Raw genomic sequence first — 15,628 nt, 5'->3', positions numbered from 1 at the left:
GCATCGAATCACCACGAATCGTGCGTAACCGTGCTTGACTATCCGGATTTTTTACCGTTTCTTCGCTGCTACCTCTCTTTCTCCTCCCTTCGTGCCGCGACAGACGGCGGTTCATTGAATTATTTAATAGCGAGCAGGACGAAGGAGACACGAGGCTGATGGATCACCGTCGTTCGGACACAACGATAACCGAACGAATCGCGATTCCAACGTTCGACCATGGTAGATCGCGACACGACGGAATTTCCTCTCGTTCGTTCGAGTTATCAGCGGGATCACCGGTCTCGTAGATTCTCGTTCAGTCATCGATTCGTTGCTGAAACGTGTCCGGTGTTTGAAACGTGGATCTGATAGTTCGTGAATCGAGTTGTTGCTCGATCGTTTGGTAATTGGAAATTTTTCCATTTGCATTTTCTAAATTTTCAGTTGTTCTTTCAAATTCCAGTAGTAGGTGTACCATTGCCCTATCAATTGCAATTGCAAAGAAAGGTTCGATATTCTTGCGGAGGAAGAGTAGAAATAGAATTCGCGACTGGACAAGGTACAAAATATAAATTGAAAATCCTACGCAGACGTATTTTATGAATAATGGAAATGAAGTGCAAATAAATGCACGGGCATCGTGGTAAAGTAACAAAAGTATATAGGAAACACAAGTGCCATAGATCTTAACAGGTCGACGTACCCTTTTATGCACACACAAAGATAAAGAACGTTGCTCCCCAACGGACACGAATATTTATACATTCGTGGCCATAGAAATGCTTACACGACTACTGATACTATTATGTTTTTTCTATACAGTTATTAATATTCATTTTGCAAAGTATCTCTAGCGTAAGAAATAATTTTTATTAAAAATTGCTTGGCTTCTGATTTTGATTCGAAGGATCTTTGAATTGAATTTCCTCGAAAATCAAGCATCTTACAGAAACACTTTACTTCGCATTTTCGGTTTATTATTAAACATAGAATCAGCCTGTGGCTGACTGTGGTCATTGGTTCCGCAGTAACCAGTATAATTCCATGTTTGGTAGCCGCACGAGCGAGACCAAGTACGCTCGGTCAGAAGCGTTCGTCGTTAGCCTAATCGTCTGGAAACCTGTTCCCCGGTAAACAGCTCAGGCTCCCTCGTACTCTTAATTAGATTCGCGTTATACACCCCTTTCGCCGGGCGGTCGTTAATATTTTTCCACAGGGGCTATCGTTGGCCGCGTTATCTGCCAGTCGGAACGAATTAACCAAGAAACTCGGTCGCAGAAACGTCCATCGAGATAACCTTCTCGCCGATCCCGGTTAAGCGGTCGTATCGATCAAGCGACGACGACGAGCGGCAAGAGAAGCGGCAAGAATAACAAGAAACATCGAAGGAATAAAGAAAGAAAATCAGGGAATAATCACGAGTGCTGGATATCCAAAGAGTGCCCCTCGTTTCTCGCAGAGAGCAAGAAAAAACACGCGCCACGTGAAAGTGGTACGAAGAGGAGGTTCGGTCGCTTTCCAATGTCTGGCACACCCGAGAGGACTCGATTTGCTAATTAGCGGCCACGTCGGAGCTAATTAATTCCAGAGGAACAGGTCGAGAGCGTTCTCGGAGAATCGGCCGCGGCATTTTCAGGAGGGTTGTTCGGTACACGCACGCGTCGCGCGACAATGAGAGACAATAGAGTCTCTCGTCGAGGATTTGCTCGCTCATAGAGGTGCACGGAGGTGTGAAAGAGGATAATAATATAGAGTTACTCTCCGGGGAATATTTCATATCGATGCATCCCCGCCTCCTTGTGCACCTTCTCTCCCGCCTATTCTATACTTTCATCTCTACCCTTTTCCAGGCTACCCTTCTCGAACCCTTTCAGAGCTGCTCGAGCGACGAGCCAGTCTCCTCGGTCCAGCGCCTCTTACAATCAGCAAAGACGAGAGAGTCGCAACAGTGTGCCCGATCTTTCGCCACAGGACGTCCCTGGGCTACCGTCGAATCATCTTCGACGCTCGCCGCTCGGCCTGCTTCCGTGCACGCGCGAAAAGTCAGCGAACAAGGGTCCTCGATGACGAGGGACTAGGAAAGCGAAGAAATATTTAAAATACGCTCTTCCGGTCGATGAAAACGGATCACCCGTGGCAACGACAGCCGAGATACGAACATTTCGCGTGACTGATTTGCATAACGCTCGGCCGAGGGAAAAGGAACTCGTTCCACGCTCGAAGCGAGCTATTTTTGCCCCGGCGTCCGAGCGTGTTTGTTTCTCGCGGGCCGCTAGCGGGCGCGCGTCGCTCGTAATCGCGAGCATTTATCAGTTCGACCGGGGAATATTAACTTTACGATCGAACTTCGACTCCCGGGGACCACTTCGGCTTAGTAATATCGATGTAATTGAATCGATTCCGAAGGATCTGCCGTCTGTTCGTATTCCTGGTAAATTGAGTTAAGTGCAGATGCTTGTTTCTTTAATGATACAGCTCGTTCGCCAACTAGCTGAAAGACTATTAACCGTTTTTCCCCTTCGGGCGTTATCACGGATCCGATTTTACCAACGAATTAGTTTCTTATCGGTGAATTAGATCGTTGGGACTCGCGAAGGAAATCGATTCGCCAGTTGCCTCGGCTATTCTTTTAATTCCCACGTTTTCGTCCGCCACGGACCTATCTTCCCTGTAATTAGCTCGGACAGCGAGCAGATACGAGGAGAACCAGTCTCGATACCGCTACATCCCGAAGAGGATTCTTGCCCATCGGCAGCTTCTGAAAAGGCACTGAAGTCCGAGCTTATCTAAACTTTCCTGACCACCAGTTTTTACAATAATACAGTTAGTCTTGTATTCAAATTAAAAAAAAGATCGGAAGTTTAAAACAATTTTATCATCAGAAAATCAATTGGCTGAAATTAAACGCGTCGCCTATCAGGCGCACAGGCTGACTCGAAAGGGTTAATTCGGTATCGCGGAAACAAGTCGCCTTATCACGCAACGTCCTCCGTGGACAGCATGCATCGCGGTTAATTGTTCTCATCCTGTGTCCGGTTGATTTTCAAATGGCATAGGAAGTAAGGAACAAGGCTTATCCTATCGCTGGTCACGCTGGGTAGCCACGTCCCCTACCCTCTCTAGATACGGGAACACGTGGGTGGCGACGTAAGGGAGAAAGCAGCTTGATAAGCGACCGGGTACAACGAGGGGATTGATAAGAGGACGTATTGTGCACCTTCGTGGACATTACCTAATACGATATCCGAAGGAATAGGGAAAGTCCTGAGGGAACCATAACGGGGAGTCTGGTTGATTCTTTTATCGTAGAGATGATAGGACTACTGGGTGCAGTGATTGAAAAATTTTCAAATATTCATCGTGAAACTTTCTAACAAGGGACATTACCCAATCGACACACGCCAATTTTGATGCCCTTTGAGTATGATATAGAACTCAAAAAAATATTTGACACGTATTTTTTTTTATCGGCAATCGTCCATGCTGAAGGGGTGAAAATAGCCCTCAAAGTTGGGGTTGCAAAACATATGCTCTTGAATATCTCAGAAACTATTAGGTGTAGGCGAAAAATTCAAAATGGAATTTGTGTGTTTTTGAACAGCAAATTTCTCTATGTAGCCACCTTTTTGATAAATTTATTTGTTTAAAAAATATATTGAAAAATGATCTATTTTTGTCATTTTTTTCACCCCTTCAGCATGGACGATTGCCGATAAAAAAAATACGTGTCAAATATTTTTTTGAGTTCTATATCATACTCAAAGGGCATCAAAATCGGCGTGTGTCGATTGGGTAATGTCCCTTGTAAGTATTCCTCCGCGCAGAGATGAACTAGCGTCTCCGTTGTCTGACGCGTGGTGCAACCTCCTCTGTTTCTATGCACTTGATGAGCGATTGTTTTAGAACAGTGATTCTCGACGTAGGCAGTAACTCAACAACCGAAGGGCGGTCCCTAGGGAGCGGCGAGGTGATTGCATCTTTTATTTTCTGCTTTTCGTACGTTGCATTCACTCGGTTGCATTACACGACGGTTAAAACGTACAGCATTAGTTTATTTATGCAGCACGTATCTGTCTAATTTCCTTCTTTTTTTTTCAATATATACCTGTTACCTGGCATTTATCATAGGCAATGTTGCGAAATACAAGTAGATAGCATTAAGATAACGTCCGTGTGTCTTTGAGATGATCATTCGAACTGAGGATGACTCGAGCATTCTGACAGAAGATAAATCTGTAATTTTATTGATGTTTGTAAAAATGGTGATACGCCAGCTGGATGTAGTACTTGGTAGCAATCTCTAACTAGAGGCGTTTAATTTAACGCGTTCATTGAATTAACGCGTCCCAATTAACGCTGCGAAACGATGATAAAGAAGAGATAGTCGCGTTCGTCGTTCGGCTCGAAATCGCGAACCACCGCTCGTCGTACACCGATATTCGCGTTACACCGCGGTTTTATCTTACGGTTATTGATATTTCGTCGCTGCGATCGTGTTACGAATTTGTTGCACGCGTGTGACGCTCTCGTTTCGTTTATGTCGTTCACCGTGCATCAGTGTTTTCTTTGCCCGTCGCGTTTCTCGGCAAACTCTCCTTGATTTTTCATCTATCACAACTGTGAATAGATAAAACTGCGTTGCTAATAAGAGACAGTGCGTGGGCAGGGTATATTCTAAAACGGGTAGTCATCTTTCAGGGCCACCGACGGCTTACAACCCACCTATAACCGTAGATCCTTCGTACATTCGAGCTCTTCCTGTTAATAATTCACGCATGAATCGACGATGAAAAATTTTCAATCATTATGTTGGAGACTTGCAAATGCACTTGCGAGGAAAAGAAATGTTCATTTTTGGGGATGAAAGGGTCGAAAGCGAATCGGGATCCAATTTCTCTCGAGACAAACTGTTGCAGCTGCATACTTGCCGCTCGATCTCGCGCAAGACTTGCATCTGCGCTCGGTATCGAGTGCAGCCACGGCAAAGGACGTTAACACGGAACACCGTGAGAGAGTAACCTGTCTGACACGCCGTTTTATCCGTGCCGAAAGAAAAAACAAATACCTACGCAGTAGGTCCACGACGAACAAAAAGGGGGGTAGGAGAGGTCGAGCCTAGGGATCTTCAATCCATCAAAGTCAACGCGCGACACCTTTCTACCCCCGTGTTGGAACCCGTCTCTTTTTATCGATCCCCGTAGAAGAAGAGAGAGATTTTTGCTAGGACTGTTAGACCCGTTGAATGTATTACGAGCATGTCGAACTGAACTGACGTACTCGTTACATCCTTCGAACGAGTTTGAGATTAAATTTCAAGCTTCTCATATAAATATTACATTTTTTTCTATTGTTTGAAAGACGGAAACGTTGATTAAGTTAGGCTGTCATCGGGACACGTTTCTTGTTCGTTCTCGTTAGTACCGTTCTTCGTTGATTAGCACCCTCGTCCTGCGAAGAAATCAACCGATTATCCAAGAATAAATTGGCCTGCAACTAGGCGATTTTTCTTGCACGGATAAAGCAGAAAATGAATGACCACCGATTCCGAAGGATGGAACGATTCCTGGTGCTTCGAATGATCAAAGGGAAGGAAAAAGAGCAGCAACAAATTGGTGAAAAAAACAGTAGCCAGCACGAAGGTAATAAGAGTGAATTGGGGATCGCTGGTAGGATGTAATGGTGGCAAATGATCGAGTACCATGACTGTTTGGGAATTGACAAGCTCTACTAGAGGATAATAGTAGCAATGAGTCGACGATATTTTTTCTCTCTTCTCGAACACTGCTAATCAGAGATTGGAACTTCAAGAAAATTATTGTAATTGAAAATTCAGAGAACACAATGTTTTATTATAATTTTCGCTTTTTATTCGATCAATATTCGTCGGTGAAAATGCGATTTGTAATTGGTTCAATGATCGACGGGTGTATGAGATAGACTGGAAAGAAGAACGAAGCGATGCAGCAGCGTATGCAGAAGAGTTATGCGAGGCACGTTGTCGCGACCGTTGTTCTCGTTTTCATCCGACGGATTTTTCAGTGGGCAGACACGCGAGAGCGGAGATTTACGAGGCCATTGTTTCTTCGTTATGCAGATGGGAGGACGCGAGATTCCGCGACACGCGAGGAACGTTTAATTGCGCGATTAATTGCCTCCGCTCGAGCCCCCTTTTCTTTCAATAGACAATTCATGGAACTGTAACTCATTTTCTAGATGAATTTCCTTTTGTTTACAATTTTCTATGGAACGTTCTATCGTTTATTATTTATTATATTTTGATCGGTGAATTTTTCAAAGAGAAGGACACGTTTATCGCAGAAAATTTATTCACCCTTCGACCCGAACGATCGACCTCGACTCGAGGCATATAGATTTATTTCTGAAATTAGTATGCATACCGCAGCAGCCAGCCAGTCGAGAAAACGACCACGGACGTGTGAGCGAGCAAAAGTGACATTAGATCGAGATATGTATCGATGAAAAAGATCGCGGCATTCTTTTCCCCGTTTATAAATCTTATTAACACCGCGATCGAATCGATCAATTGTAGATCGAGGTTACAAGACAATCGAGGAAGTATGTATTTCAATCAATGGAAAAATGAATTTATATTCACACGAGCGATTGTCAAATATTTGTCGAATGACAGAAAACGAAATAAATAGAAATAAGTAATGGAATGCAGTGCAATTTCATTAAACGCGAAAGGAAACAAGTGTAAATTTCCACGGACAATTAATTAACTAAGACCTTTGATTACGTGGATTAGAAAACAACATTCTTGATTGTTATTAAACTAGGCAAACGTGGATAGCGACAATTAAATTGAATCGTTCGATTTCCTTTGCCAACGGAAAGTTGTTCGATTTCCTTCGTATTCACAGCTTTCCACCACCTCTGACAATCGACATTTTATCTATTACCAGACATTCTCTGACATTCTGAAGCTGCTGATTGACAAAGTGTTTTTATGATGTTCTTGAACCGTGGCATTTCTCAGCTAAGCTCAAACTAGTAAGAATCTTTCTCGAGATATTCCTGCCCTCGAGCTGTTCACTTTCAATGGAACATTAAATTAAACGATCATTGTTGTTTCATCATTCTGATCGCAACTTAAAATTGAAAAATGAACTCTTCTTCTCAGTAACACACAATACGTGTAACATTTTTCAAACGATAAAAATCAAACGAATATCTTTCTTTTGACTTGATTCTTTTCGATGGTGATTATAAAAGAAGACTTGTTCCGTCAGAATTCATAAGAAAATGTCGAGTTGAAACGGACGTCTGGTCGTAAGCGGAGGCGGCTTTATTGAAATGCACGTAACAGAGCAATAGGGTGGGTTCTGAAGTCGCGTGGACAACACTCCCACGGAATATTAAACGTGTCTCCGTCTCTCCCTGTTTGTCCAGTCGAACCGCGCGCGTTCGCCACCTACCTGCAACATTTTCGCGACGAGGTAGGTGCACGGGAACGAGGATGCAATGCGACGATCGCGAAACGATCGATCAACGGGAATCACGAGGCTTGGAGAGATCAATCAACTTATCTAAGAATGAATCTCGCACAAGTTACTTTAATGAATTGCTGATAAATAAGAGATTATGGTGTAATTTGTTCAGGCGTTGTCGAAGATTACATTTCAATTTTCGATAAGAAGGAATCTAGAAAGTAATTGTTCAATTTATCCGAGCCGTTTCATCAATTTATACATCCTGTATCAACAAAATTCGAGGCAAGTCTAAAGAACCAGAAAGGAGACCCGATTCATTTTCTGCATCCTGCACAGGGTGCACCCATCTCAGACCGTCTGAAACATCCTCGAAGGATGTCCATGTTTGCGTATCCCGAACTGGCATCCTCCAGTTTGATGATCACGAATGAACTCATTACCTCTTCTCTATCTGGTATTCATTCAGAGAAGCGTTTCGCGCGTACTCGCTCGAGCCGTACTCTCGGACGAGCCTGTGCAAACAGCCGGCGAGGAAAATATTTGCACAGGATAACGCGGTCCCTCATTATCGGGGTAGCTGAGGGGCGACCAGGTGCTGGAACAGGAGCAACGAGAGAAAAAAAGAACGATATCGAACGGTGGACTGAGGAGGAGAGAGACGGCGAAGAAGAAGGAGAGGAGAAAAAACGAGAGTAAGAAAGAAGGAAGGAAAAAGGGAAGAGGTAGATTGATTCGACATGCATAAATTAGAGAGGATGAGCCTTTATACCGTGCGCGACTCACAGGATCGGGATTGGGATTGGAATTGGGATGCACGACGGAGAGGAGTATAAATTGATGACTGTAGGCAAAAGGCAGGGGTTTATAATAATTAATCTTCGTGCGTGTATATATATGTATATGTACCTTCGCCATGTCGCCCCTCTATTTCTTGATCCTCTTTCTCGGAGCTCGAAGCGTGGTTCGCGTCAAAGGCATCTGCTTGCATCCGATGAACATTTTTTTATTTATTCAACATTGAACCTGGCTTCTTGAAATTTTTACGTTACAAATTATTCAATTTCAATTTTGAAGGGAACGGAAAAATTTAGCTAGATACCAATATTTTCTGAATCCGGCGAGGATCGGTGACATGGAGGATCGTGGAACAGCCGGAAGTTAGCTTGGCCGGAAACTAACGACCGGTGACAAATGTGCAGCCGGTGTATTCTCTGGAAAGGCTGCGCACAGCAGTTCTAAGAGGCGATTAGATATCGCGTCGCGGCTGACAATAAATTACCGCGACGGTGGCGAGCGTGTGTGTGGCGCGAGGACCGCACGCTCGTCCCGGTGGTCATTGCTAAATTGAGGAATCATCAGCGAGGCTTAACCGCGTCGCGATTATCGTTAATTGATAAATTCGACGGGACCACGGTGATTTATCGCGCGACCAGTCCACCATATTTCTAACTGTTACTACTATCCATGGTAAATTCATTACCCACGCGGAGTACCAGGAAATCCGCGGAGAATCGCGAAGACATCGCCAGTTGGCTGAGAGTCTCTTTGCTTAGCGACGATTTGCTACTGTCCACTCTGTCCCCTCTCTCTAATCATTCGACTGGTTGAACATAGTATCTGGGGATTATTTTACATGAAAACGAAATGAATTTCTTATTAGGAATAAAATCCACAGAATATAAATCTATGTCGTTTAATAATCATTTAATAATAAAATGTTTATTATCATTTCAGACGTCGAAGTCGTGGCGAGGAGGAGACGAACGGCGTGGTCAGCGAGGAGAATTCACAGCAACAACAGCAGCAATCTAGTTACGTAGGTGGACAGCGGGATACTGAGGAGGAGGAAGAACTGGGGGCGGAAGAGGCGGCGGCGCAAGCGGCCCAGTCGCTGCAGAGCGGCGCCGAGGGCGCCGACCCGGAAGTACACAAGAGGGTTGCTGCCGTGCAGGTGCAGGTGCAGGGTATGGAGGGCGATTGGCGGACCTACTGCGAGCATCCGCTCTCGGTAGCGACCGCGGCGATGCTGAATCTTCAGCAACAGCACCAGGTATCGGCTGTCGCCAGCCATGGCGACGATCCGGCCGCATCCTACGTCTACGAGTACTATAAACTTCCGGAGAAGACCACCGCGGAAGTGAAGTTGCCACCGACACACGAACTTTGGTCTACGTGAGTTTAGAGAATATTTTTTATAAAATAGCAACCATCGAACAGTGGCGGCTCGCGCATAGGCATTATGGAACTGCAGCAGCCCCTATTTCCACGTGATATTATCGATAACATTTAATATAACGAGTCCTTTGTATAATATATAATCCTTAAGTTTAGTAGCCATACCCCAGTTTGTGAAAAAGATACAAAAATCTTTGTATGGAATTGTGCGCTTCACAGGAAGCTCCCGCAGTGCCAGTGCACCTCCACTAATTGTTGCTACGGGCCGCCACTGGCATCGAATCTTTATTTTATAAGAGTTCTAGGTCTATATCTAATAACACGTTGGAAGAGAAAAATTTAAAGATCCTTATTTATGCGAAAATATTTTCAAACTCATTCGCCACGCTTTTAACGAAGCTGTGGCTCGCGATGGCGGCGATCATCGGAACTATCCATTATCGCGCGATTGCATTACTAATGCGAAATGACGCGTTGCCTCGGTGCTAAACCTATGGCATATTAGCTAGATAAAAATCATCGCTTTCCACAGTTATCCCGCGACGCCTTCTCGTCGGTTGAATAACGTAGAAATCGTCTCTGCATCGAATTGCAACAAAATTGAAAAGTTTAAAAAGAAACTACAATTACTGTAAACATGAAATTTATAGAATCTTCCAAATAAAGATATCCCTTCGAGGAAGCGATACGTTTTCAAGGGTCGAAAGGCAGCCGGATTCACGAAGATAGGTTAGCGTGACGACTGGGTGCATCGGGAGAGCTCGATTAGCGCAGATCGCTAGATAGCGACGCGTGTAAACGTCGTTGAAAACACTTTCAGCCTGGCTCGACGGTTTATTAACATCCACGTTTCCCTGTATCTCGATTAATAGTCTGGCGCGCATAATTGACCGCTCGCGGGTAGCATAATTTATCGCGAGCCCCGCGTAGTACTATGTGGAACACAATCACGGCTCTGGGACAAACGGGAATTCTACGATGGTAATGTAAATCGAGGAAATTTCCTTCTGCCGCACACGCTTTACAATTTCTTTGCCTTCCCTTTTTTCTCTTTCCCCCTCTTTCTTCGAGACACCGAGATTAACGACGAGCGACGACGTTTCTGTCGTTCAAATGGATTTTCACCGTCAAGGAAATGGATTTATTGGGAACGTTTATTGCGCTATTACGCGAAATTTATGACGCTCGGACACGGTATTCGTTGCGCGCGTTTGAAGATTCAAACTTATAAACCGTACGGGTCCATTTATTTCTGAAACGGTGTAGAAAGCGCTCGGCACTATTCGATTTAAATTTATTTCCTTTCTTTTTTGAAACTTTGTTGAGAAGCGGAACGCGAAGTATTTGAGAGCAAAAAAGAAATTTGCAACGATCGGAAGTCATCCGAGAGGAAACGAATCAACGATCTCCCCTTAAAAGAAAAAAAAAAAACGACCCTTCACAGTGCGCCCCTGAATCGTGCGACACAATGAAATTGGATTAAGCTGGCGCTGTTCGGTGTCTCTTCTCCTCGAGCAGTTTTAACGATCCACCGTGGTACAAATTGTCGAGATGCTATCGCGTTTCCCGCAGGAGCTGTACCAGCCGAAAGTTAGAGGGAAAGAGAGGAGGCTGGTGTGCAGATAGCGGAGCGGATAAAGCGTGAGCGACAAGGAAGCGTTCTGAAGGGACAGGGAGAAGGGAAGGAGATGCGAGGGAAGATTAGGGCGGCGAATCTCCCCGTGGCGAAGTAACGGAGGAGACTCTCCTGGATGATCTCGGTGGAATCACTGTTACTTACTGCTGTAAGGAGTTTTAACTCTTTAACGCCTAGATTTTTTTTTCAAAAAGGGGAAGGTGGAAAAATATTAAATTAAAAAGAGGTTGAAACTCAGAGGAATTGAACGTTTGAAATTTGAACGACGACCGAAATGCTGATGGTTATTTTAAGAGCATCAGTGTTCGCATTCGCCCTCGTCCCCCATGGATCCGTACGTTAAGGATTCTCAACAGTAAATTACAAAATATGCTAAGCGGCCGATATAAATCAAAACTTGGCAAGGGTAGTTGCGAAGGGATGAAGAGGCAGAGAGAAACGGCCTCGTTTACCCGTGGCTGGTCCGTCGTGTTGGTTGGATTGCACGGGGGTTAGGGAGTGTCGATCGGTAGCCAAAATAAGGGAGGAGGGAGCCCCCGTGTCACGGATCCACCGCTTTCTCTCTCACGGCCTGGAACGTTTGCAAACCGAGCAAATGGACCGGAAGAGCTCGTTGAACGCGATATAAATACGCTGGTGCATCTTTATTCTAACCCGGAGTGCATCGGTTATGAAATTAGCGATTCGTTCGACGGTAGCGGCAGCCTGGTGGTCGCGACCAAGATTTATGGGAGTCAGATCGTCACGGGGGCCGATTTCGTGACGCGCGGTGATTCTTCGAAGGGGAATCGCGATTTCTAACCGCGATAAAACCGTGTGGTCGCGTTTGATACCGCCGCGAAAGCCGGAGAGATCGATGCGCGAGAGATGATCGCCACGATTCATCGACGCCTCCCATCTGCCACCGGTTCGAAACGAACGACCACCTTCGGCAAGAAAATGCTATCGGAAGAATTAGAAAATTTCTTCCATTTATTATGGAAAATTTACATAAAACCTTGTTGCAATTATAAGGAATGAAGTTTGAAAATTGTAAAAATATAAAATGCTAGAAAACTTATGTAGAATCCGAGGAATTCAGGGAATAATGACAACCTAATCAACTAATCCAAGGAAAATCATTCTTCTTCTTCGCGGAACGACGTTTCTTCGGCATCGAGAAAATCCAATCGGAAGATTCGCAGGAAAACGAACGGTTCTCGAAAGAAGTCCAATTAATCGCAATCATGGGGAACTTTCTCTCGATGATTCATGAAAATTCGCGCGAAACGCCGGTCGATTTATCTTACGGTAGCAAAAGAAGCACGTCCGACATTTTTTCTGCCTAGTGTCCTCGATGACGTACGATTTTAACGGTCAACGGTTTATATTATCGACTTTCCACGAGGGAATTCTGTGTAACCTTTCAACGTCGGCGAAGGTTTGTGCCTAACCCAGACCCTGTGTTCACACTCGAAGCGTATATCTTGGCTATTAGTAAGCGATACTCGGCACTGAAAAGCAGAAACGCGCGAGAAGGCTTCGCGTTTATTTCTTTGAGCAAACGCAATCTTCGTTATTTCTTCCATGCTGTAACATTCTTATGCGTTTAAATTTCCATCTGACCGCTGGTTTACAAAGAATGAAAGGGTAAAAGGGCGACGATTAAGAAGAGAATGAATGTATATATGTTTGCTTGGAATTAACTTTATTCCAAAATCTGAAGATATTTTAAGATATTCTAAGAAATAGCAACGATTCAATGTGTTTTTGTTTCTCTAAGAAATTTCTTAATCTTCTGATTAAATATCAGCCAAATGATAGGAGAATTACGCTCATCGAAGATCGTAATTACGCCTCGCATCGGTGTCTTCGGAAAATCTAGGATCACGATAAATTCCCCTATCCTATGGGACGTCTCGGACCTCTGTAAAGTTTGTAAACTATCCTACGAGTGTACTAACGACAGCAGAGATTCCTAGTATTCGCGCAATTCCACTGACACGGGCCATAAAGTACATCGAATCCGGTGAAATTATGAGTTGTGTATTAATTGAACCAGGCTTGGAATTGGAAATAGAAAATAACCCACAGAGACACTGTGAATTATTCGAATGATTTTTTACTTGAATTTGCAAAACCTTACAATCGCGGGAATAAATTATTCGATCGAAAAGGTGCGAGGCGTTTAGTCACGTGTTTCGTGCAACACGTGTCGGAAGAACAAAGTTTACCCACGGCGTGGCTCGATTTTAGCGAAACAATAAATTTCCAATCCCGATAGAACGACGAACGAGCCTTCGACGTGGCTGAAATGTGAAAGTCGGGGTTTCGAAACATTTTCGTACGGACACCGTGATAACGGGGCTGAATTTACGACGTCGGAGACTTGAACGCTCGACAAGGCGAGCTCCTAGCACCGCGGTTACAGTTTTACGCCTTTCGTTATTCCTTCCTACGATTTACAAATAATTTCACGTGTCTAACGATCTCCTTGTGCAGGAAACGTTTGTACGTTTCAAGCCGGGTAACAATAAAAGAATGCTTTGAATTTTAATAGACCTCGGTACCTAGTTAATTTACGTATCCTTGTCATTCGAACTAATTGCAACATCTCACGAGTCAATTATTTAACTACTTTAGTGGTGGCCGGATTTTTGAAGGTGCACGGTTAATTAATTCCTTGTTTCATAGTGACAAGCCCATTTCGTGTTTTAACCTCGATCTGTGAAACTGCCTTAGGAAATTAATAGAATAATAATTATAGTTGTTCAAAATAATAAATTTTCAATGAATGAATTTGTAATTAAATACGAGAAGAAGCATGGCCGAATGGATTCATCAACAACGTCCAGCTCGAGATAACGAAGAGAGTTCTCTGAAGGAGGCGTGAAGCGTGTTACCCTTAACGAGCGAAATTATTATTATCCCAGAGTCAAGATGGTCCCATTAAACAGCAGAAAGTTGTGCAACTCGGCAAAATCTCGTTGCGATTCCGGCCAGGAGAGACAGATAATGGCGAAGAGAGGGCTGTTACGCTCGGTTCGAGTCACTTAAGGCACGCCATGGGGTTGTGGCATCGGCGTACGGTTTCACAGCAAGCCGCCAAGGTAGACCCCATGATCCACGTAGATAGCCGCCTTAATCTAAACGCCCGTGCCTTGAAGCGACAACCACGATACGCGAACCTCCGCCACGAAGAGAATCAACCAATTCTTCGTGCTTTTCAAGTGCGGCCAAGAAAAATCTATAGAAAAAATTTGGAGTTTATTAAAATACCAAGTGATAGCCTAAATGATGAATTTTTAAAGGATTGAAATATTGAATCGATAAGTTATTACGAATTGGTATTTATTGGTAATATGTTGTCATCGAATGGTGAGACTGTTTAATCGTTTCTCGCAATACAGCCGGGTCACAGTTTTTGTCGGTTCTTTCTCCTCGACACGCGATAGCGTATCATTACATCTTCCATAGCAGCAAGGGATGTATTACGTATTGTGAAATGGAATTCGAACCGATCCTTCGTTCGCGGTGGATTTCATTTCGCTCGCGATCACAACGTTCTGTCCATTTCGATCGATCGGTTTCGAAAACCTATCCCTTTCTCTTTTTTCTCTATCGTGATATTTTTTGATGATATTATTATTTTCTTTTTCATTCCTTCCACGCATCCCACAAATTTCTTAAGAGTTTAGGGAATAGAGAAACCAGTTCTACGGCGATTGAAAGATTAATCTTGATCCTATTCTCTCTTTCCTTCATTTCGCTAATTAAGAGGTGTGTTTCGTGATCGTGGACGGAACGCGTTCAGAATGTACATCAGGAACGTTGAAACGAGACCTGCTTTATTGTCCTGTCGGCGTGTGAAAGACAGGCTGCGACATGGTCATGTTATAAAAGCCATTAAAAGGTTGACTTTTGACAAAGCCGGCCAACATTCAGCAATGACTGACCGGTGTGTCACTTTTTATTGCGTCGCTCTTGGTTATCATTACGCGGAGATCTTGGTTTAAAAAAAAGAAGTAAAAAAAAAAAATTCAAGAAAGAGGCTTTGTACGTGGAGAGTCTATTTTCAGTAGCGCATGAATCATCCTGGAAGGTGGTTATTACACCTCGTCTTCGTTCGTCATCTTTGAAAGTCACGAACATTGGCAACTCGCTAATGGAATGCTTTATTTTTCCTCTTAATATCATCCAGCTTCAATTTTCAATCTTTCTGAAATCACTTTCGATATTAATCAGGTCAGCTTTATTGACAATGTCCAGTGTTAGAATTTTAGAATTTTAGGATCTTAGAATTTTAGAATTTTAGAATTTTAGAATCTTAGAGTTTTAGGATCTTAGAATCTTAGAATCTTAGAAGCTTAAAATTTGAAATTGAAAAATTTTAGAATTTTAG

The 15,628-nt window shown here is 43.7% G+C and overlaps 1 protein-coding gene across 5 annotated transcripts in view; it reads left to right on the top strand.

Annotated features, from left to right (window-relative positions):
- grh (grainy head) overlaps positions 1-15,628 on the top strand; it is a 92,795-nt gene that overhangs the window by 53,109 nt on the left and 24,058 nt on the right. For all 5 annotated transcript variants that reach the window (XM_034321619.2, XM_034321618.2, XM_034321620.2 and 2 more), the window contains one exon: positions 9,171-9,608. In XM_034321619.2, coding sequence (XP_034177510.1) covers positions 9,171-9,608 — 438 coding nt within the window. The remainder of the gene's footprint in view (positions 1-9,170; positions 9,609-15,628) is intronic.

The sequence above is a fragment of the Osmia lignaria genome, chromosome 12 (assembly GCF_051020975.1).
Source record: "Osmia lignaria lignaria isolate PbOS001 chromosome 12, iyOsmLign1, whole genome shotgun sequence".
NCBI lineage: Eukaryota > Metazoa > Arthropoda > Insecta > Hymenoptera > Megachilidae > Osmia > Osmia lignaria.
Note: the sequence above shows the minus strand (reverse complement) of the source record. Positions and strands in the feature narration are given on the sequence as shown.